The sequence below is a fragment of the Clavelina lepadiformis genome, chromosome 1, assembly GCF_947623445.1.
Source record: "Clavelina lepadiformis chromosome 1, kaClaLepa1.1, whole genome shotgun sequence".
Taxonomy (NCBI): Eukaryota; Metazoa; Chordata; class Ascidiacea; order Aplousobranchia; family Clavelinidae; genus Clavelina; species Clavelina lepadiformis.
In genome coordinates this window covers 21,257,370-21,281,986 of record NC_135240.1, presented here as the reverse complement: position 1 = coordinate 21,281,986, position 24,617 = coordinate 21,257,370, and the positions used below count along the sequence as shown (strand labels likewise).

At 40.1% G+C, this 24,617-nt stretch overlaps 1 protein-coding gene across 1 annotated transcript; it reads left to right on the top strand.

Moving 5' to 3' along the window:
- Positions 1-8,327: 8,327 nt before the first annotated feature.
- Positions 8,328-21,412, top strand: LOC143444389 (uncharacterized). The gene is made up of 5 exons (XM_076943568.1): positions 8,328-10,598; positions 18,326-18,466; positions 18,685-18,830; positions 18,970-19,101; positions 19,217-21,412. Exons 1-5 carry the CDS (start codon positions 8,573-8,575, stop codon positions 19,829-19,831), a joined length of 3,060 nt encoding a protein of 1,019 aa, XP_076799683.1. The 5' UTR covers positions 8,328-8,572; the 3' UTR covers positions 19,832-21,412.
- The last annotated feature ends 3,205 nt before the right edge of the window (positions 21,413-24,617 follow it).

Genomic DNA, 24,617 nt, shown 5'->3' with positions numbered 1-24,617 from the left:
AGTAATCAGATAGGTCGCGAAACCGTTTTTGGCATTTACAACGTATGCCAAAAAACGTTTCGCGACAACTTTGTGCCACTCAGAATTTTGCTCCTGTATTGTGTTGAGAACTTTTTCTGGGCCAACGTTTTGAATATAGCAATGCAAGATGTAAATCCTTAATGTGCTAGAGTAGCGTGATGTTGTTAAATGTAAATAACGTCTAACTACAGTGTCACGACTAAAATTTTGTAATGGATTGAAGATAAGGCCTACTAAACCTATATGTAAAATTTATTAAGTACTGAAGTATCAAACACTGATATACTTAATAATAGAGTCTATATTTTCGGAAAGTTCATCCTGTGTTAAGTAGGAGCATTTAATGAATGTACTAGCATGTACGAGGCAATAGTTTTTTAGAATTTACAAAGTGAGATGAAGTTCAAACGTTTGTCATAATCACCTTATGGCCAAAAAGACAATATGGTTAAAGCCATGTGACAGGTTTTTTTATATGTTACCGATTCGATTAAAAGATTACGGATTAAATATTGTTTCGATACGGGATTTGGTCATATTTTGTACTTTTTTGCAACCTTGGTTTTCCCGGATATAACTGATTTACCGAACCTAATTTACCTCATTTCTGTCGAATACAGTTATAGATTCTTATACAAGGATTGCCACGTTGAAAACCAGCTATAATAACCTACTCGGTTCAATACGGTCACAATAGCAAGTGACTGGCCGACCGTTAACGTTTTAGAATTTTTCTTATACTTAACGCACGCCTGCGATCTCGCTAGAGGCTTCCCAGGCAACCACTTTGTTATAACTGTAACAGCTGCCCGGTGCACCATTTGCTGTCACAGTACAGCCTTAGATCATTGCGAGATAAATCGCCTTTCAGGCGATCTTGGAAATGTAATTAGGTGCTACCAGGCGGGACATGATCAGTCCCAAATTTCTGTCTTCCGTTACTTTGGATGTGGACTGTGTTTTGGTCCTAACAGTCTGGCAGTCAAACATTTCTTGCCTTTTCTTCAGTCATGTTTTTATTCGTTGATTGCAAAATACTCTGAGTACTGAGTTAAAAAGTGATTTGGTATTATAGTACCTTCTTCAATGAAGATGCAATCTTCATGCATGCGGATGTTTCGTCACATACTATACGTGCAAATGCAAAAACGGAGACTGTTTTTCTGGGTTTTGTTCAAGTTTCCAGTAACTCGGTTTTGAGTGATGAGTACTTACAAAATTATTTTTAACTGTAAAAATTACCCGGTCGGTCGTAGTGTGTAGACAAAATCTAGCCGAGTGCGTACTTACGTCGTAAGAGTGTTAGACTTGTCATATCAACGTGAATCGGCCGTTGACCGCAATCATAAGCTTTCGGTAAACATAACTTGCCGTACGTTAGCGGTCATACGACCCCTTCGCTTCTATGTTCATTGTGTTTGGTGTTTGAATGCCAACCGCACCGCTGTGGGTCAAAACTTAACCATTTGCTGATGTCTGTGTCACGTCATATATTCCCCCAATTTTCCTTTTCTTCAATGGCTATCGTTTGATCTGTCGGGGTTACAGGTCACGGCAGTTGAAATTAAATTCAAAAGCGCAGTAGGGTCAGTTTATTATCTATTTTGGGCACATTACAACGGATAAACGGGTGGAGTGATTTGAAATTCTGCGTTTAACTGCAACTGAAAGCGAAATTTGATCTGCTGCCTTCAAATAACACAGAAAACCGCACCAAAGTGACTGTTTCAAAAGAGTTAAAACTAACAGATCGGTTTTTAAAATCAGTTTCAAATTAAGTTCTCGCCTTTTGTGTACAAATCACGCATTTTTGAGGTCGAGTCCTCGACAGGAAACCCACGTATCGCAAATTGGACTTAGCTTATCGTGAGCAAGAGCCAACCTTTGTAATGGAATTCAACCTTTGATGAAGACTGCTTGGGTATTACGAAATCACAGTGGCGCCAAAGTGTTAACTAAATTCGAAGTTGCTTCGTCTTTGAACTTTATGCTTTATAGTTGTTGTTACATCGAATCAGTCATTAAGAAAAATAATTAATTTGGCCAAAGATTAATAGTTTTACCTGCTAAGCTTTAAAAATCTTCTTTTAAATGAGCGTTTGACAGTTTGGTGGAAATGTTGAAATGGGTTTCAGCACAAAGTTATATTAATCACAGCCGTACGATAAACATTATGCTCTTTCTCATTATTTTACCACATGCTTAACCACGCGATTAACCGTTCCATAACCCCGTTTCGTCAAGGGGTGTCATGGTATATGTGTCATCAGCACGTTGCAGTTACCAAATTTAGGTTGTGTAATCATAACAAGCTATGACGAAATAACGATAACAAAGACCATACGCGTGGTCACTCTCCAAAGCATCATCTCCTGTATACGTAAGCATGCATCATACGTAACTCATGCGCTCTGCACGCATGTAATCTTTTTCTTTTCTATTGCCCACAGCTGTTACAAATACTCATCTAAAAAGAAACGTTTTTAATCGGCGTTGAGAAACAGAGCATTCAAATGAAAACATGACGCAAGCAAAATAGGCTGCATACGGCATTATTCGTGTATTGGTGCTGTTTGCTGTCAACACTCCCCCGTCTAGGTCATTTAACAGATGCACCAAGTCACCGAGAAATGACTTGAGATACGCGTGATATTATAGCTTATAACCTGTAGGGTGGATAAAATTTCTTAACGAGTATGTTGCCCAATAGCAACACGCTTGCGTCCGCCCTTCCATGCAAAGCGTTTTCTGTATGTTGAAAGTTTGTTATTTACAGTGCAGCGGTTTTGTTTGCCGATTATGTATGGATGCAACACAATGAATTACTTTCATTTTGGTTTAACTCAACGACAAAATAGTTACGCAGCCTTGGCATTGTTTTTAAATTTCTATAGTTTTTAAGTACGCGGTTAAAACTGTTTTTGTCTGAAGTAACAATTGTGTAAATTTTTAATTTTAAATATCTTTTCAACACTTTATCGTTTAAAAATATCATAAAGCTACAGGAAGAAATCGGACTAGAAAACCATTGCCAATGAAAATATCAACCGTTTGCCGGATGACAAAACTTAAAATTGATGTTAGCTAAATTGAAAATTAACCAAGTTTATAACGCAGTTATGACTTATATTTAAACCAGACTAAGCACTGCTGAAGTTGCAATATGATTTACGATCTTGTCAAGTTTTCTGGTAACAGAGTTTGGTTTCTTTTAACCGTTTCACAACTATAGGCAATTAAATGCATGATTAATTGCTAATTGCCGTAAAGTAACTGGCCTGATAAATGGCTCCATTGCTTAATAGCATAATGGATAAAAATTTTATACATAAGTCACTGAAGAAGCTTGTTTAGTTTGTTAAAACATTGCCTCCAACAACAATGCAAGATAGTCGATTAATTAATTAAATTATCATTCAAAGTATGTTAACAAAGTGGCGTTACCTTGCGAGTGATATGGCACCACTTTTCCAATTGTACTTCAGATTGCTTTTTGGAGCTTTCCTTTAGCACTGGTTAGGTGCAAAATTACACGATCGCTATTGTAATGCCAGCGTTCAAAGTGCGGTAAATTTCCTGCGTTTCCCGCATTATAAACTTTAGAATTGTCCTGGGGAATTTCGAAAAGTTTGCATGTTGGGATGTCCCTACACACCCGCTGGAAAAGCACCATGTGATTAAAATCAAATCATTATTGGCTTACATAATTGGGAAAATTGGTCGAACTGCAACCAATCAATGGAACGATTTGCCTGAAGATTGCTACACTGTTTTTCGTAGCTATGAGCTGCAACGTTTTTCCGTGGCGCCGAGCATTTCGCTTTCGAGAGATTACCACACATTAACGACGTTTCTGTCTGGAAATGGAAACTAACGATTCAATTAAACTCGGTCAAGGACCGATAGCAGATAGGGCCACACACTGACACAGTGTTCAAACAGACATTTCGACCGTACGGACGGCCATCAATCCAGCTTTGTAGCTCTCTTTTTAGTTAGGTCATGGCGAACCGTTTTCATAAAGGAAAAGAGACGATTTCTGTGATTTCTGCGTTGGCATTTTGGTGATGATTATTTTACCAAAAATACACGCTGCGAAGTAAATCTCGTTTGTCTGTGCGTCATGCGTAATAGTATGTGGGGAATTCTGGTATAACATATCTTTCATCTCTAATGTTTAGTTACCATAGTTACCCATTTTTTCGTGCGAAATTACTGTAAGTGTTCTAACAATGATTTGCCGTTAACGTTTACACTGGGACGCGTTTTTATACAGAGAACAGAGTATTGTCATCAATGAAATAATCTCAAAAGGGCCTGAATAAATCAAGCAAAAAGTGCTGTACCTTTTCTACACTCAGCAAATACGATCTTATTTCGTTTCTTAATGGTCTTATACCCATATTCTTGATTTTTGCCTTTTCGTCGATGTTATTGCTTTCGTGGAACTAATTTGGGCGCCCTTTACATCACATAACATGTTTGGCATTGACCTTGGTGTAGAAGTTTCGCCGCACTGCGATCTACTGAGCAACATACATTTTCGTAGGCAAGTATATGCACTGTGCGCACGCTGAAACACATGCGATGCAATTTGTTTATTAGACATTTGAGTTTTATCTGAATACTATTCATAGATATCGCAATGGCCTCAACAGTTTAAACGCATACGCGCTCGATTGTCAGATTAAGCAGACGAAAAACAACCCTTCATTATAATTCTCTTTTGCGCCGTAACAACATGTTTTGAAACTGGCTAGGTCACATCGGTACTTTTGCAAACGGTCTTAAATGAGTGTTTTTTTGCATATCGCCCGACGTTGAAATGAGTTTGCGTCACCGATCTCATTACTTGAAGGAAAGTTCGCTCAGGTATCGTTTCATTGAAAAATACGTCATAAGTATCGATAAAAGTGGAAGACGTCGAATTAATTCACGTCATCACGACGATTGCGCTTATAAACCGCCGAAAAACAGTTGATAATAAAACATGCGTGCGTGCTATATTCGTTTCCGTTATGGAAATATAGGCGTATTACTGAATTTAAATATTCTGCGGGGAACTTTAATTTTAGCTGAAGAAAGGCTTTCTTGCCAATTCTTGTTATAATTTTGTTGTCAATGGCGAAAACAACTCTCGAAAAATATTGCAAGTTACGTAGAACTATTTATTTTCTCAATACTTGCGTTTCTTGAATTCCAGTGATTCACTTTATTTATGCAGGTTGCTAAAATCCGGCATAACCAGCTATTTATCATTGGCCTATACACTCGCCATATACCTTATATTACAACGTTACCGTTGCCATGGAAATACTCTTCGCCACTTAGATCCGCAATTGTTAGTAAAAGCAAGCTCAACCAGGACAAGTTTAAAATTTACAAAGAGTTAAACATACAACAACCTTCTTGGAGAGGCGGCCAGCCCTCTCCTCTTGTCGCAGAGCGCGCATATCAGTTGCTATATTGGCTCTCCAATGACGTTTGAATTTCTATTACAACCCCAGAAGTTGTCGAGTTCGCGTGTGAAATACTGCTTCTCTTACTATTCCACAATATAATGAATGCTAGCTGTCAAAAGCTTCACAAACAAGCTACCGTTAACGTACCAAACTACTGGCTTACGCACAGCCAAGTGGGATTATTGTTAGTAGTTATGATGGGATGTGCTCTGCTATATAGTGTAACTCATAGCCTACGAGTAAGTATTGATGATTGCAATTAGTTTTATTTGTGTGTCTTTAAACCGAACGAATGTTTGTAACGCCTGTTTTCAGGCGAAGATGTTTTTTAAGTGGATAATGTTTTCTAATTTGAAGGTTATATGACTTTGTCACCTACTAGCTATATTGTGTTGTTGACGAAAAAGCTCTAGCTATTTGCTGACTTGAAAGAATGAATGTATCGATTACACGTTTGCTGCGAGCTGCTTTTTAAATTTCTTATAAGTAAACAAAATAGCTTTGTAAGATTACATTGTCCTAACTGAAAAGACAAAATCGTTTACTGCGAAGCTATTCAGACAGGTGGTAATTGCACTGGACTTGATGCTGATAAAGCGACAGCGGCGCCTGGTTTGAACTAGTTGCCACGTATTTTGATAAACTGTACCAGTTGCAAGCTGGCAACAACAGGACTGTACGAGACATCACGCGCGCCGCTACAATCGACTCTCTCGCAATCAAATTTTAGCGCAATCGCAGGTTCTAAAGTAAACACGACGCTGTTGGCATCCAGAAAAACAGCAGCGGGCTCAATTGTGTACGTCCAGGTGAGATTAAGCTATCGGTCGAGGTCCGTTTACAAGGCCTGGTCGAAACGGTTTTACCCTGTATTTGTATTTTTGAAATTCGTGTAGGAGAATATAGCGGTTAGTGAAATTTTCGTGTGCGTAATACAAAGCGACACTTATTGATTTGCTGGCGAAAAATATTTACCTGGAACGCCTTAACTAGCCGAAAATGTTCGCTTCACTCTGGACCACGGTATCGCTTCTTACGATAGCTAATTCGAACTACCCTGGCAACGGCTCAACTGAGGGGCCGCCTTTTATATCAATAGCAGAATACATTCACTTTTATACAAGAAGTGTTTTATAAAAAAAAACTTAAACGACATCTTTTCGGAAAGCTAAGAAAATAATGTGCTAGATGAGCGTAGAACCAGAGCCGGAATTAAGTTGGCAGAATAATTTCACTCAAAGAATAAGTTCGTATATCTTTTTTACAGTTAATCAGAGTGTTATTAGTCCTAGTTCATTCGTTGATTGTCTTATTCCTGCATGTGATTTTGTTCTTGTGGATATTGTAGATAGGAATTCTTAATTAAAATAAATCTGGATCTTGTAAAGCTGTTTGCATTACCACATCACAGGATTATTAAGTTTCGCCGTAATCGACTTGCCACTGCTAACGCAGAATTACGTACTTCGTAATTGGCTGCGAAACTGATAATTAGATAAAAATAAATGACAAAATCGCGAGTTTCGCGGACAAGTGAGATTGCTTACGCCAAAGTTGTCAGTTTGAAGTTGTCGGACATTGTCCATCACAATAGACGCAGAGTGTTAAAAAGTCCATCAATTCAGCAGAGTGATTAAGCGCATTGTCCTGGCGGACCTTTATCGAAGTGAGGTAAAAATTTCCTAGCAGCTTATCTATCGTAGTATGAAAGAGACCCATAAGGCTGTTGCATGCTGTGGACAATTCGCACCGTTGAGTCGACTCGCCTTTTTTTCTTTCCACCTCGCTTTAGAACGACAAGTCGTTTCTTTTTTCATTTTTTGTCTCCCATCTTATACAACCGTCTGTGTCGCGTTCTACTCAGATGAAGTCAGCGAGGTTTGAGTAGAGGTGTGTGGCTGTGTTGGTACTATCAAGACTTTTTGTACTAATTAAATCGGATAAAATCTTTTCTCTGCTTAGTCGAGTTTTATACATAACTTTCGTCGTTGACTGTAGGTTAAAAGTAATGTAATCGTTGTATTCTATATACAACTGGCAAGCGAGGAAATCTGGTTAAGTGTAGAATGTGAAACACATCGGTTTATTTTTTACTTGTTTGATAGAAAACTATACTTTTGCATTTGGCAGAGTTGTTATATTGTTGTTATATGAGATGTTATATTCAAATAACAGTTTAACACATAAACTATTAATATAATTTCGGTGAGGAAGATTTCTGTTTAATTGATCAGCTATCGCAGAAGTAATATTCCCAAGAAGTTTTGTTGAAAGCATTTTCTGCGAAAAGCAGTGCGCCTGTCAGGAAAACGAAAGCGTCGTATTCTTTGTTTGTCTCCTATAATTAGCCTCGTTTTTCTGAGCGCGCACAACAAAATATTTTTATTGTTGTCAGTGCGTGTCGCTATAAGTCGGGCCGATAGCGTTACAAAAACAATTCGACCCACTCCGTTGCTGTTTTGGACAACTGGCCATGGCTATAGTGATGGAGCATTGTTTATGGTAGAGCGGGTAATACACTGCTGTTAAATGCAATTAGGACTAATATCAGCCTTTTGAAAAAGGCACGACTATGAAATAGGAAGAAGTCAATAGTGAGTCATTATACCATAAATACCCACACGTAATGGTTTGTTTATGTGTCGTGTATGATAGCAGTTTTGATCCGAACGGCAGTTAAACTTTTTGTAATGACAGTTTGAAGGTAGCTGACAAATGAGGGCTTGTCATTCGTGCTGTGTCCACAGCTCACCCAAGTGACCAGTTCTAGGAATAATGCGTGATTTTTTCGAATCCAGGAAGTGATGTTTAGTGGCTTGTGTTGTTGTTAACTTATTCTTTGACGTTTCATTGTCTTTTGTTTACAGATTGTAGACGACTATTCAAGCTAAACGATATTACTAGCTGTACTTTGTTCGCTGTACATCAGAACGTCGACTTTACGTTGTGGAAATTACCCACGAGGAACTGTCATGTTTCTATAAAAGGCAGCATCTGGATATCAAGAGCGCAACCACGTCGTGTTTGTACTGCCTAACTAAGAGCGATCGCTATTCACAGAATTGAGTGTACGTAAATAATTGGCAAACATGTCGACGGATGGCCTCCATCACACGCAGCTTAATTCCGCATTTTGTCAATTTGTCCCAAATGCTACCAGCAGTGTTGGCCACGCCATGACACACACGTCCAACGTCTGCGACATGATTCTTCACGGCAGTGTGCTCAACTGCGTTCACGTGCCGGACGGTAGTAGCCCGCCACAGCTGTGGTATGCTCCTAATTCGATTTCTGGCTCGAATCCAAAACCCTTGTCTTTCGGCGCGTCGCCGTCTTCTAACAGTAGCGCCTTGGACGGACAAGTGGTGTGTGATTTTACTGGCATAGCAGATAACGTCGGGAAGTGCGTAACAGTTGTCGACGAAGAAACAGTGGGGACCGCCCAGGATCCCTCTCTCCCCAGTGAAGGATTTTTAAGCAGCAGTTATGCCGAATACATCAATACCTCGCCTTACGTTTTGAAGAAGTTTTGGAATGCTGAGAACTCCAAAGCTACTGCCTATGTTACCCAAACTAGCTTCGGACCGATGCAGCCCCCAACAATGCCCCTTATTGTTCCATCAAGTCAAGTGACATCGGAGAATATAGCTCGCCGACAAGCGTACTACCATCAACGGCATCATCCTCATGCCAGTCCCAATGGCTCACATTTGCCTGGAATCACCAACGAACTGAAAAACAAAAACCGCTTCAGTGCGACTGGTGCTTGTGGAGACTCCACAGTTGTGCGTGACAGCAAAATGTCCCTATCCTCCGCTCCTCCATCGCCTAACGCAGGAACTCTTGGAGGCAGCTTGGGAAGCTCCTATTCTCGCTCCTATTTTAACCAGTTACCCCAAAGTCAAATGGTGCCTCTAGCTATAACCATCAGCAATTCCAACGGATACCAGCGTTATATTACGAGTCCCAAAAAGGTCTCCGATATGTCTACCTCCTCCACATTGTCTTCATATTCTTCTTCATCATTGTCCTCCACCCATTCCTTGCCTAGCGTCTCCCCTAGGAAGCGAAGAGCCGACGAAGAAGAGTCCTACTATCACGTCGGGATGCATACCAAATGCAATGGTGACTCCTCCATATGTCACACTTGCTCCACCAGTGATGTAACTGCCGGAGTCAATCACGTCCATCTCTACGATCGAACCAGCACTGGAAGTTGTAGTCCTGTCGAGCAGATGATGCGCAGGCAGGACACAAGTCGGGATCACAATCCACAAAAACGTTCTAAAAACGACAACGATGAAGACGATGACGTCGTCTTCGTTTCAATGGAAGGACCATCGACGGTTTCAAAGCAGAAATCGGGTCTTTCCGTTGCATCAAACGCGGAAGTGCCCTACCCGTTCGTCACCATTCCAACCCAACGACATTCGTCCAAGTCGAAACGAAAGTCGAAAAAGTTTCCCTCGAAGAAAAACAAGCGTCCGGTCGGTGACTCAAAGACTTCCGCATCACCGGTTTCCTTCGCAATCCCGATCACAGCCGCATATCCGGCTGTCGTTAGCAATCACCAGCCTGCCCAGCCATCACCTGGATTTCTTGTACCTTCGTCCTCTTCAGCCAATAGGTCGCCTTGTTATGAAACACCTGTCGTACCGATGACCGAACAGTCAGGTTATTTTTTGCGAAGTTCAGTAAACGGACGCGTCGTTAAGAAGACAACCATGAGTGAAAAGAATTACTCTCAACAAGGCGGCCGTCTGACTAAGAAAGAGCAAGCAGTCCTGGCGAGCGATAAACCAGTCGCCCGATACCACACGCGTAGCCAACAAAAGCGAAAAGACGTTGTTAGCCAGCAGGCTCACTTTCCCGTGCCCCAACCCAGCACGTCATCAGTCGGGGAGCAGATGTTTCAACCAATCACACAAAATATCGAACAAACGAATGCAAGTCAATCAAACAACCTTAAACGCGCTGAAGACCCTGTGGCTCTTACTGAATCCGTTCTTCCTCCTACTCCGAACATTGCGGATCAGAGATCTTCCAGTTCGTTTAAGAAGATATATGATCTAAAAGGATTGATTGGAGTTGGCGGTGGTGGAAGTGTTTACGCTGGTAAGTGCATTTTTGTTACTTTACTTACTGTGTTTAAAATACATTATAACCAATAGATGTTTTGCGAACGGAAGTCACTGAGGCATTTAACATATACCAATCTGTCTAGAAACTCTGTGCAAATTCCAAGAACAAAAGAGCGTATTTTCGATCGACTAATTACAGTATGATTTGCGTACAAGTTCCTAAATAGTAGACAATACAGTATACTGGTGCATTGGTCGTAGAACCGATTAGAACAACACAATAATTGCAGAATAGGGAGGGTTTGCAGCAGCATGTTTCAACTTCTAAAACCATTAACTAGAGCGGGTTTCACGAGTCAAACATGTTATACTATTAACTGCTAAATGTTACATCTTGTTTACATGGTATTCGTTAGCGATGGCTAGCATTTGTAACCGCAATCAACAACTTGCTTTCGCACATAGCCGCCATCCAATCGTTCGCAGAAATTAGATTCCTGACGGTACGTTAATCTTATTAACATGTGGTTGGTTGTTTGTTAGTTAGTGGAAGAGTAACTTCTGGTTGTCCTTTGTCGGTTTTTGATATTTTTCTGCTTAATTTTGTTGTTTGTTTCGTCACTTTCATAAAAGTTTATTTTTTTGCAAGATCCCCTTTTTTACTTGATTTTTGCTTGATTTGACTAACCAGACATTATTCTATTTTCCGGAGTTTATCACTGCGCTGCAAAAATAACTATAGATAACGCTCAACCACAGGATTTCACCGTCGAAAACAATTTGCAGCGTTGCTTGCAAATGTCTGAGACCTTTTCTTAGATTCCCCAAAGTGTGTTATCTACAGACGTTTTAGTGGTTGAATTTTCGAGGATAAAGGCCTTGGATTTTTTGAAAATACAAACATCACGTTTCACTTGTTAAAAAAGTTTCGCTGCCTTGCAAATCATGGGACGTATTTATTGAGTTGATTGCGTATTATGAAGGGCTTCAAAGGTCGATTTGAATACGTTCTGTAAATTAACCGCCCTCAAATCCGATATGTAAAGCATGCAAGCCAACGCAGCGCATTTCTCGCATATTTGGGTAAGAGCAATAGAGTACGCCCATTAGTTCCTTCACAAAACAAACATCAGAAGGTTGGTTGCCATCGCGGTGTCATTTTCAATTTGTTACGAGTCCTGCACATTGAAGTTACATCACTACTGTACGTAGCTTTTTACGCCTCCCTTCCTTACCGGTTTCATGTAAAAACGAGCTTAGGTGAGTGAATTCGTTACACAACATGAATCATTTGAATGGGAAATTTCATGGCGATAGCGTTTCCCAAAAACACGATCCTCACAGGGGAATTTTTTGAAGTATTACGCCACTGGGTATGCAACCATACGGAACATACAACATTTGTACTCCATCAATACGAACAATATTTCATTAACAGCGTGCTGGTCAGAAATCCACATCGGGTGTTGTATAGGGTGGCGTGGTTTAGTTTCGTGGGGTGGGAAAAGGGCCGTTCGTTTATCCATACGTTTCGCATTTCTCTTTTTTATTGTTAAGCCCTCGTGGACCGTAGAAGCACGAAACGGATGTGCTCTTTGTCTGCCTTTTTAAGCCCACACCTTGTGTCAAGTCAAACTAGCAGGTGTGGGGCGATTATTCCGAACCCGTCTTCTCCCTGTTTGTAAGTTAATAAAGCGATGGTAGGTGCGTCCTCAGCGCAAGTGGTTAGATCGGTTGCTGTTCGTTACATTTAATCGTTTCGTCGCAATCTCAGGCGCTTTGATTAGGATAATATTGGGTTCGTGTTTGGCATACCTAAGCTGCCTCTTCACATCGCCGGATTGACTCGCCAGTCTGTTCCAATTACTTTTATTCAACCGGTCGTCCAAAAGAACTGTGGAATGTCAGAAGCCTCTTCTTGTATAACTGGCGTCGCGTGTGCGACTCACGAAACCAAGGCGAGCCCAGACAAGACAAAGTGACACGACCTTAGTCTAAAAAGCGGTTAACCCAGGCCCGCTGTTAAATCATCCGCTAACTAATTCGTATAGAATACTGGAAAACTAAAGGTTTGTTTAGACGGTGCAACCGGTCGTAGCAACAATAATGCCGAAGTAGTTGCTCAGGCTGCTCGTAGTTGCTTGGCGACGTGTACCCGTCTTCTGCGTAAATCCCAGGGACATATGCTAACTTACAATGGTAAACAAAACCTAGAAAAAGGAGCCGATGTCGGATAATAATCGTGTTATCATGAGCTCAAATGATCTTGCAAAACCTCACCGTGCTGCTCAAGCACCAAACGAAGGTCGTGGTTATAGCCCCTGCGAATATATTTCCATTAAAAATGTTGCTGCAGCTACTGTATTGCTGCAATAAAAGTGGATAAGGAATGGTAATATCATACAGGCCACCTCTTAAAACTTAAATATCATGTATTATGTATGAAATGCCGCAGACTTTATTTGTACCAGACAAGGTCTTAATAGGTTTCGATCAAGTCCAAAGGCCGTTTGCGCACGTGTGTTGTTAAATACGCCAAACTCAATTCTTCAAAAGAAGTCGGCAATCAGGTAATCGAAACGAGTGAAGTATTGTAGAGTCAATAGCGTGCCACGGCCTGTCCGAACAGTTACCCAGGCCACTACCAACGTCATCTGGCAAATGTCGCGATATTCCTCGTTTTGGTTTCAAGGTAAATGATTCTGCCAAACAACTGCCCACGTCACCAAAGGCATTGAAAGAAAAATACGCATCAGTTAAACAGGAAACAAATCACGCAACACAGCGCGAGTCGTGTTTATAGAACTGTTCCACCCACGATAACCAGACGGTAATATTTGTTCATTAGAACCAGGTGAAAATTTTGAAATCAAAGTAATGCGACGGCTAAAACGTCAGGTGGATCAATTAAGGCTCTAAAAAGTTAATATCAGCACAAATATTATTTAACGTGTGTGAGACATACACTCGATTCCACGCGATGTAGCAGTCAAGACCCTGATCAAAGGCGTGGGTTGGTCAGTTGACCTTGCACTTTCGAAAGAATTCGAGCAAATTGTTGGCGTCCGCCCTTATATTGAAATACCTGAACAACATCAAATGGTACCTGGTAAGAACGTTGGGTTTCATTTTAAGTTGAAATACCAGAGCTACGAGTCAGCGGTTATAACAACTTCGACCACACCGCTAGTATCACAACGCAGTATCCTTTTGACTTAATTGCACAATACTGAAATCAATGCTTGTATAAATACACAAACGGTACAGCTTCAACGTAAAAACGTCGTTCGACTTGCAACTTTGCAGTTTGGGCAAACAGTGTTGTCTCAATTTGTTTTGGTAAAGTATTAAAGTTATTGTAAATGAGTAGTTTAAAGTAAATGAACGTTTTTCAAGTTAATAGTTAAAAAGTGCGGCAGCAGATATGGGTGTGTGTGGTATAAAAATTGTGTTTCATTTGAGCGTTTTTGTGTCCAGTTTTCCGGGACTGGCTTTGCTATGTGCGCTGCTTTGCTGAGCATTCTTTGTTGGCGTGCTCGTAGTATGTTTTCCATCGATTTATTTTCGCTTTGTTCACCGACCTGGCAACCGTCTGTGCTCGGGAAAGTTTCAGACGGTGTCGCGTCCGATTTTACCTCCTCTCTCCCATTTCTCGTTATTGTCTATTTCTTCATTTCTCTCGAACGTGTGTTGACTGTGCTAGGTGGCTCGAGTGGAGACAGATGTAGCCTGGTTGCGCTGATCGATTTCATTGCGGTTGATTTCGTCCCGCTTAGCACTTTGTATCGACGTGCACACCGCCTGGCCATCGTTTGCTGCTTCTTAATTGGTATATCAAGACGAGTATGACGGTTTTTTTCTGCGAGGAACATAAAAGTCCAGCTGGGGCCATCGAGCGACATTTCTTCGAACAAATTTCCTACAGCGCAAGAAGTTTTATTTATTGCACAGCGTGTGGCGCAATTTGGGTCGTGTTCCAAAAACGCAATGGTCTTATAAACGTCTCCGGCACAAAAGTTACGGATTACGCCTAAGCAAAAACGGCTGCTGTTATGTTGTGAGCATGAGCTAATAATCTAGCTGTTCACAAGGAGCAGCGCCAGCGATATTAATGAACTGCAAGCAAGCCTTTCAGGTCACTTGCTCATTTCTGCTAGATTAACAACGCTCTTCGTGCATGTAAATGATCGATTAGGATTTTTCTTTCTTGCACCATATGCACCATTCCAGGTATAGTTTCGTCACACACTACACAACTAAGTTTCATAAGTTAAACTGCCCTATATTTCGATCGGATCGATTTGGATTGGACGATGTATTAAACTGGTCCAGTACGTTAATGTTCTTCCTGTAGCGGTTCGTTAACGTTCTTGGTAGTTAATACTGTTGTCGTTGTGAATTTTCCGGTTAAACGTCAATGGTAGCTTTGATCGTAGCTTGACTTAATAATGGTTTGATATTGAACTGTGTTTGGCGGCAAATCAAAGATATCGTCCTTGGTTTCAGACGCTAGTTCCGCTCATGACTCAACGAGTCCACTATTTAAATCCGTTTCGTCCGAACAACGCATAAAATCCAGGTTATAACTATGGGAACTCGCTATATGGCGGTGTGGGCGTGTGAAGCCAAAAAAGCAATTCTAGTTCTCGCTCTTTTGACATTTTCGTCTATATTTCGCCACCGAGTTACCTAACCTTTGAAAAATGCTTCAACTTGCCCCACGTGGCGGCTGGTGTTCTGGTACATCAAATTCTGACGCAAGTGTGTCAAATGGAATGTGAGATTTCGTCTGTCAATCATAGGGCGAACATTGCCAATAACGTAACCTGAAGTATGCTATTGGGCGTGTGAATTCGAATTTAGTTATTTAACTTAAAGAGCGTAATCTGTCCGCCAATAAGTTGCTAAACCAGGAAAGTATCTCACACATTTATCAAAGCAAACGGCGTTCTTTAGAACGGGAAGTGGAACTTCCTTTTCACAGAAGACGCGACTTCATGTCGCCCCGGCGTATAAAATTTTATAAATTTCCCTCTCGTTGTGTTCAGTAGATCGGGGGGGCATTTTGTTGCCATGATTGGCTTCCCTATAACATTTTATCTTTAGTGCTGATTTAGGACGGCATGCCAAGGGTTTAGATTAGAACTTCCAACTCCGGTCATCGATATCCGGATTTAACTGTCACAAAGGCCTGGTCGCTTCCACAAACTGGCCATTAAGGGAATAATTACAGTGCTTGCAGAGTGCTAAAAGTCTAACTACAGACCACCTTTTCATTTCCAACATAAAACTTGTACCGTCATTCGTCGTGATGGTTTTTATGTCGTCCTGATGGCTTTTTTACATCAGGTTGAAGGGTTTGTATGGAAACGAAGCGCCAGTTTTATGGCATTTCGCTAGTAGCAACGCAGTGTAATTATGTCGTAGGCGTCAACCTAAAACAACCTTAAATTTATTTGCCGCCTTACAACGTGATTTTTTGCAATTAACAAAGTACAGTAAAAAGAAATAATGTGTTTTCATGTAAATCTCCTGTAATCCGTGATACCAGCACGTAGGCTACTATTGTTGACACCAATTGGCATCAATTTCAAATGAACCGAAAATGGAAGAAGAGGCCTTCATGTTAGTTCAAATTAATTTGCTTCACTCTGCCTTTAGTTTTCCAATTAAAGCAACGAAAACAACTTCATACAGTGCAGTCACGTTCGTTTAAAAGTTATATCGTAAAACGTATTTCGTGCCTTTACATTAGCGCAGTGGTCATACTTTGCACTCGTTTGAACCCTATCGTTCTAGTTATTGATTAGAGAAAGAATTACGATTTGACCCCAACCATATATAGCCTTCAAAATAATAGATTCACATATCCAAATCCTAACCTAAAGCATTTCGTTGAAATTGCAATTTACTTTTAGAACACTGCAGAAGTATGCGCTTTTACATGAACTTGCACATTCAGTGAAAATCCCTCCAACATGAAATAAATATGAAAACGTGACGGTTATTACATAAATCAGTTTTACATGACGATGCCCACGCCGCAAACGTGATCCTTTAATTTCCTTTTAACACTAATTAAACTAAGAATTTGTTGTGAAGCGTCGAGCCCTTCCATGTGCCGGATTAATCTGTTTCTTTAAAATTAAATCCGCGCCACCCGTAGATTTACCGAAAGAAACAAAGCATTCTGAGTGCTTGATAATCGTAGCCGATTGTTAATAGGTTCCTAGTAAAAACATGATACCCAGGACCTAGCCTTATCGCATTTCTTAGCGGACGAGGAAATGTAATCTCTTCTTTTTTCATATTTTCATTTCCTTTTAAGCTCTGGGCTCAGCAGAATAACGCCAGCGCCGGAGACCAGAAATGTTAGCTTTCCCACGGCCAGGGTTAGTTGTGTTGTCTTGTGCGTTGACACACAGCTCGTCTGCATTTATGAGCCTACTTATAAAGCAGAATCGACAAAAACTAGGTTGAAACCCTTAAAAGGTCATTAAGGTGTGGTGATGTAATCGACTAGACTGTGTCACCCTGTCACTTACACTCCAGCTCACGACGATGGAGGCGCTGGGTAGCGGATGGTGCGGATATGGGTAATTTTTCGTATTGCTTTAAAGCCTTGTGACGTGGCACCGTATGCATAGAATGTGGTAAATCTCTGTACGTCTTTTGCCCTTATTGGGCCGGTTATCTCGCATGTTTGCGCCAGAAAGAGACAAGTTTGCCGGTGACTCACACGACTTGGTAGTGACTGTCGCCAATGTAATGTTTTTGTAACGTTAAATTTCAAAACTATGATATATCTAACCCGAACTACACAACTTGTGCATAGATGACAGCACTGTTACTATATTTGGAATTCTTTGTATTTGACGTAGCCACTAAAATCGTCGGGCGAAATATAGCTCAAAATAAGAAGAAACACCCTGCAGCCACAAGCAGCAACCACGCTAATTTAAGCCTGAGACGTCTAAAAATAGTTCTCGTGACGTTGGACGTTTCGACGTCACTGACCGTGCGTAAACTCATGCGTGAGCGGACAGTTTACGTCGTTTCACCGCTTGAAAGGGTTGCTGTTTACTTTAAAGTTTCAACTAGGTTGCAGAACTTACGCTTTACAAAATAATTAGTTACCGGGTCTTCCATCCCGTACATTATAGTCTTGTTTTGCAACTGGTGTAGTTAGTAGTTTGTTTTTTCGAGATTGCTTATATGTAAATAGAGCAATTTATTCAACACTTAAAAATACAGGGGGTTTCCTACACAAGCACCCATGAAATAAGGCTCGGAATTCACACAGAATACTAGGTTGCTTCGCAGCTTTTAAAATATTTATGACCGTTAGAAGAGTTAGTACCTCTTTCGTGTCGCAGTCTCGACAATAACAAGAGATCGGGGCAGATGGCCCATCTTGGCTTGCTAATGCAGCTCCGGTTTTCACGGTCTCAATACAGTCTGTTAACTAATTATTTTTTCGTGACGATGTTTTTCCAATAATTTTGGTTTATCGATTTTTTGTTCAACATTGCTAAATCAACCATTTTCAGGAAAAAAGGTTCACACATGTTTTGGGCGTTGATGTCGTAACTCTGGCTTGCCAGCACTTGAAAAATCCCCGCTTGCAATTTAACCCAATCTAAGCACATTAAACTCAATTGTTGTTATTTAATGTGAGCGCATAACTTGCTGTTTTGGCAATTTTGAAACGAATGATTCCATCAAGCCAGCAGCCTTGTGACCGCATCAATGTTTTTGCAGGCACTCGCAAATCCGATAATGCGCAAGTCGCCATCAAGCAAGTCCCGAAGGCCAAAGTGAAACGATGGGGTAAGCTGGACGGCCGGGTCGTACCAATCGAATTCGAACTCCTTCACAAAGCGTCGTACTCAGGAAACAAAGGTAAACATAACGTATTGACCTGAAATAGGTGGTACTGGCAGGTGATCGAACTGTAAACAGGAATAAACCACACTATTTCAAGCAGACACACTGTTTCTCAGAACAACATATTTGTATTTCCGGATTGTGCGCTAACCTGTGTATGGTATAAATTTTTTGGTGATGGTTTGGCAAACAAGTTCGCATGTAACTAGACATCTTTTAATCAAATTGCTTAGGGGTCATTAAAATGTTGGATTGGTACGAACGTCGCAACAGTTACATCTTGGTTATGGAGCGGCCGCAACCGGTTATCGACTTATTTGACTACTTGAACCAACACGGAGCTCTCGCTGAGAACGTGGCCAAGAACATCTTTACACAGGTTGGTGGCAAAAATGTAAATTTCGTAAAATCTTCAATTTCTATTTTACTGGTTTAACGTTCTTAATGAAAGCGGGTGTTTTATGGTATAAATTCACCACCATCAGTAGCATTGTCGTAATGGTTTATTTCGTTGTTAGCTTGTTCACGCCGTTCGTCACTGCCACACAAATGGAGTGATTCATCGCGATATCAAAGACGAAAACGTGCTGTTAAACTTGCACACATCAGAAGCAAAACTGATAGACTTCGGTTGCGGAACTATGTTGAAGGTTAGTTTGACAAATAATTAGAAATGAAACGTTGACGAGCTTTTTTACTTTTTTATTGTTTAAAGTTTTACATTTTGTTGCGGAAGTAAGTAAAATGCTGTTTTCTTTCCCAAAGAACGTACCGTACACTGAGTTTGCTGGCACACCTGAGTTCTATCCTCCAGAATGGTTCATCGAACGACGTTATGAAGGCAAACGTGTGGACGCCTGGTCTCTTGGAGTGCTTTTATACACAATGGTGGAAGCTGAGGTTCCCTTCCAAAAAGAAAAAGATATTGTTGCGTGCGAGCTAACTCACAAACGAGCTCAGAACACAACCAGTTCAGCTTGTCGTCATTTGATCGCTTCCATGCTTCAAAAAGATCAACGCAAACGTCCCACATTGGAGGAAGTCTTACGACATCCCTGGATGACGAACGACCATACCCTTCCGGCTCAAGCTCTTGCACCCACCCCAAGCAAGATTAGATCTGTAAATAGCAGCGAAGTTTTGGATACCTCAGACGTTTACATCGATGAGGCTAACAGCTCACCAGTTCCCCCTTCTCCCGCAAGTCCTCCGATATCGGAGCAGAAGCAGAACAAGATGATGGGTCACTTCCAGAGCGAACGTTATCTCGATTTCAGTAGCCCTTCCTATAGCGCAAGGGTTATAGGTCATCGCGGTGTTGGTCCCGGGTCACCTGTACCAATCGGAATCCAATCCAACGAATGCATTGTGATCTCATGATGAGATTAAACTGGGAAGTAGCTCCATAAAACGAACACTCTTCATACTTGCAGCAGTTACATGAATCTTGGTTTCTCTGCTCCTTAGTTAATTCTGCTTGATTAACATCCAAATTTCAATTATACATTTTGTATTTTGTTTTTCCCTGAGCTGCAGCTCTTCATAAACGTTTTTGTTGTCCTACGTCAATGTTGAAAAGGTATTAATAACGTTGCTATTTATTTAGATTATCGAGTTGTTTTTGTTTTGTATTTATTGGATTTCCATGGCCACGTCACTCTTAATATTAAGGTAACTTATTTATAAAACAACGGTACGTACTAGCACTTTTCTGCTTCTAAACCTGTTCTATTGGCATCTTTATTTGTGAGATTAGAGCTAATTTTAGGTCTATAAGTGCTCCAAAGACGCCTTCAGCACGTTGTTCACGTTGTCAATGCAACGTCTAATGGTGTCGAATTAATTACTTTTTCACTGTCTTCATAAAACCATTGTCAGCTTTAACTTATTGCATACTGTGTTTGAAAAACGTTGAAAATGTAACGTATGGTCTGGCTTTACCACCCTCACCAATGCAATTTTGATGAAATATTTTCTTTATTTATGAAGTTGTTTATTACGTTTTCCCGTGGAGTTTTTACAAGTTATATTTAGACTGGTTCCCGGCGCTGGTTTTAAAAAGTCCGTTGCTTTTCGCCGCTACCAGACACGACCCGAAACTCGATCATGACAACGTTTTTTTTCTCACCTACGGGTAATTTGCCTTGCGAACTTTGCCGCTGTTTGAAATAAAATCAGTATTTAAATTATAATTGTAAATCTACCTCCATACCACGCAGTACAAGGCTAATCCAAATCAACCTTTAAAAGATTCTTATTAATCAAGTAAAAATGAATTTCATTCCTCTGTTGCGGTATTATTCGTCATAACTCTTGCCGCTGTCTGCGAAACCTTTGAACGAGGCTCGCCGTAAAAATTTTCGTTATTTTACGGGGAGATTTGGCAATAACCGCACCGTTTGGTCGGCTGAGCACTGACAAAAAAAATTTCACTGTGAGTCGTGTTACCAACTGTTCGCCTATTTGAAAACAATCGAGAAAAACCGTTGGTATTTCGTGACGTCACCGCACTCTAAAACCCTTAACAACTGCATACACACACCAGAGAAAACACTGTGCTACCTACCCGCACCCCATTGTACACATACCAATGCTGGGCTTACTGCTTTTTTAAAGCATTCTACGACATTGCCCCAGAATTCAATGGTATGCAGCAATCAGCAGTCGTCAAAAAATGCAATAAACAATGTTTGTTTTTATCTGTTTGTCGTTTCGTTTTCTGAATAAAAGCCATTCGTGTTTAATAACAGTGCACAATGAATGTTCACTATTCCTGTTCTTGACTCGTTTTCGCTTGGTACTGCTGTGAACGACACGTCCGCCTCATAAGCGACGGGTTTGTGCAGTTTTTTTGTAACTTTAACTGTTTTGTTTGTTTGTTACTTTCTTTTGAACGGCGTTTCATTACGTCTGGATCCAATGACGCTGGCAGTATCTGAATAAAACGTGATAATCACGAAACATATTACTCTTTGCTGTTGACCGCTAGAATAGTCTGCTGTATTTCCAAAGCTGGAAATGGGGAATTTTAGTGGAGGTAAATAGCACACTGCAGGGCAGCCGTCGGCAAACATATATAATCGCTTTTAGCGCCAGGTGGCCAGTTATCTTTACAGCCTTCTCGTGAAGGGTAAATTGTATTCAGGGCATCGTAAACTGTTTGCTAATGCCGAGAAGCTTAAGTGATCGTAACTTTTGTTTTTAAAAAGCAATTTACGATAAAAGTGTTCACCATTACTGAAAAAACATACGGATGACTGACTTCGGAGAAAAATATTCACCATAGGATTAACAAAAGCCAATTAATGTTTTGGACGACCCGTTCGCACTTTGCTCGTTAGGGCTGTGTTTTGTTTTTACTAGCATTGCATGCGAGGATGAGCGCTTTCCTGCTTCACTGTATCAGTAGTGCAACAATTCCGTTGACTGTAAATGCGGTAGATGATGATTGGCAAGTTCCCGATGATTCACCAGCAGGCCACTTCCTAGCATCAGGCTTCGCGGGTTAGAGAAAGGCTGTATCCAACGCTTTCTCCTATATAATTATATCTCCCCTATTAAGGAGACAAATTGCAGGTCTTGTCAATATAAACTATAGTCTTTATTTCATTTCAATTTCTGCTCAAATATAAAGCCGGCATATAGTTGTAGATGTCCGTAGGGCATGTGTTAAAGGATTGCACATCAGACCTATATATGCGATTACGCATCCTCTAAATGAGTAAGAATGGGGTTCTGAAAGATTTCAAATATCGTTGCCTACTTTCGTTAAATAAGCGGAATTTTTTACTCCGATAATGTTCTGAAGTCTGAGCACATACGCCAACAACTATATATAGAACTCATACAAAGAACTTCCGTATAAGTTTTTACACAAAACAGCCGTCCAAACCACTACGCTTGTGCAACTTGTGACCAGAAGCAGTTTGAGACTCCTTTGACCAAAGTAGTAACACAACATAGATTCCTACAAATTGGTATTGCTTCGTGCCTCGGTCACAAAGTTGTGCAATCAAAATCAGCTTGTCTTTTAACAGCACTTTTTGGTGGTGGGTCACACACGTTTTCACGTTTTTCGTTTATTCGAACTTGCTAACACTGGAAGCTGTTGTCAATTGCTTTGATGGAGAGATTTTAGTAATTTTGCAAGTGAAGGCCTCTAGTTTGGGGCATAATGACTTATAATTGAAGAGAGTAACAGCTAGAAACTGTCGTAGCATTTTGTTAAGGTCGCGAGGTTCAGTTTACCCAGCAGGTTTTGCTACAAAGGAAGGGCATATATCAAGCCATTAGTGATGGACATCGTACTCTCTTTACGCTTTTCATAGGTCACATACTGGCTGAGCGTGTTGAAACAGTTAATGATTTTCTGGATTATTTTAGAGAGACTTGAAAACACGAGACCTCAACTGACATTCTTGACGTAGCAAAGATTACATATTGATGCCATGGCGCAACAGTGCCATTGGCGGCTAAAAGAAAAATTTGTTGCATTCTTGTAAAAGAAAACCTTGTGAAAGATATTTACAGAGTGCCACTTGAAAGTATCAGTACAGAATTAATCAAACTGGATCTTTTTAAACAGGAAAATAAATTTAAAAAAACAAAAATAATTAGACAGGAAATGAAATAAAAAACTGGGTATATCAAACAAAAAAGAGCAAGTTGTATAACTCTCCACAAAATTTTAAAGATCAAGAGATGCCAGAGAAAAATCAATTTACATGAACATTCCAAACTATAGATAAGATAAATTGTAATTTACCATCTCAAAATATCCAAAATTAATGAGTATGAGGAAAATGAAAATGAATTCAACATACTATAACATAAAATTTGATTTTTTCAATAATTTGGTTTCGCTTTGTATTTCTTTTTGGTTATTTCTATTTTTTGTATAATTTGTATTGTTATCTTTCAGTTTGGTTAATGCTGCTCCGTTTGTTTTCATTTTATTTGATTTCGTTTTGGTATAATAAAAACCTCAAATAACAAATGTTTTGCCAAAAAGTGTAACTGATCATACATTATCAGAGATATCTCTCCAATATATCATATATTTCTTATTTTTCCATAAGGTAATAGCCTACTTACTTTGTTTAAAGTAATAATTTTTGTTTAAGTGGGGCATCGCAAATGTTGCAGTATAGTATGTATATTACATATAAAAAATATCAAAGCTTGTAGTTTAATATAAACCAAATATGCAATGGTAGAAATTTTTCATGTTGAAAATCATGTGTGTATAACCTTTATTCTTTTATCTTATCATAATATTTTATCTTCAATAACGACTTTACATTTTAGCAGTTGTTAGTTACCATTAGGAATTTTCGGGTGCTCGGGAAAAATCCAAAGGTTGCAAGGCATGCGAGTCTTAAAAACTTTTCAAAATCCGACAGCTTAAACTTAATAGGTAAGTAACGATAGAGTCAAGTTAAGAAAAAAATAGTGACTGATTAAGCCATTCTTAGTAATTTAGCCATTACAGGTTACAAGAACGTAGTTCTAATTAAGAAAACATAACGTGACCTTTAAGGTTGCGGGTACAAAGTAGAAAGTTTTCAGGACGTCAGTTCCACAATAGACTGGGTGGCGTTTTGATTAGATTAATTGAAATCAGAACGACCTTATCCATTTAAATGTTGGTACTTTCACAATTTGACAAGTATGATTCTCTCATGCGCAGTAAAACATCGAAGGATTTAAATGTTTCATTAACAATGGGCTAGGTATTAAAGTCGCTCGGGCACAAATGTACATGTCATAGACGTGCATTTTGCCGTGACGAAGACTACAATGGGTGCGGCGGCTTGAACTAAAGAGATTGCTGGTGTCCTCAATTATGGCAAGGTTTTCTATGACATTTTATTGGCTGGCTAGAAGGTAGGTTTGGTTTGAGAGCTGAGAAAACAACTACAATAGGTTGCCATAGACTAGATACTAGAAAGTTCATTATCAGAGTTTGCTTTAACACGGAATGTTTATTGCGACTGGTACGGTCAATATAATATCGCGTGGTCGTTAATGTAAATATGCCTAAGTATTACAAACAAGAGGTGCGAGTAAGTAATGCTCAACGAAACTCAAACGTAACCGTTTTGTTCGTATGCGCACCGTGGTTATTTTTGCTTACCTCATATAGCCAACACAGCTGTCCGATGAC

What these genes read in the sequence shown, in the direction of transcription:
- LOC143444389 (XM_076943568.1), top strand. Translation starts at nt 8,573, where the DNA reads ATGTCGACGGATGGCCTCCATCACACGCAGCTTAATTCCGCATTTTGT. An exon ending in TGGTGGAAGTGTTTACGCTG is followed by an intron (nt 10,599 to 18,325) that starts GTAAGTGCATTT and finishes ATGTTTTTGCAG; the next exon opens with GCACTCGCAAATCCGATAAT. An exon ending in GTCGTACTCAGGAAACAAAG is followed by an intron (nt 18,467 to 18,684) that starts GTAAACATAACG and finishes CAAATTGCTTAG; the next exon opens with GGGTCATTAAAATGTTGGAT.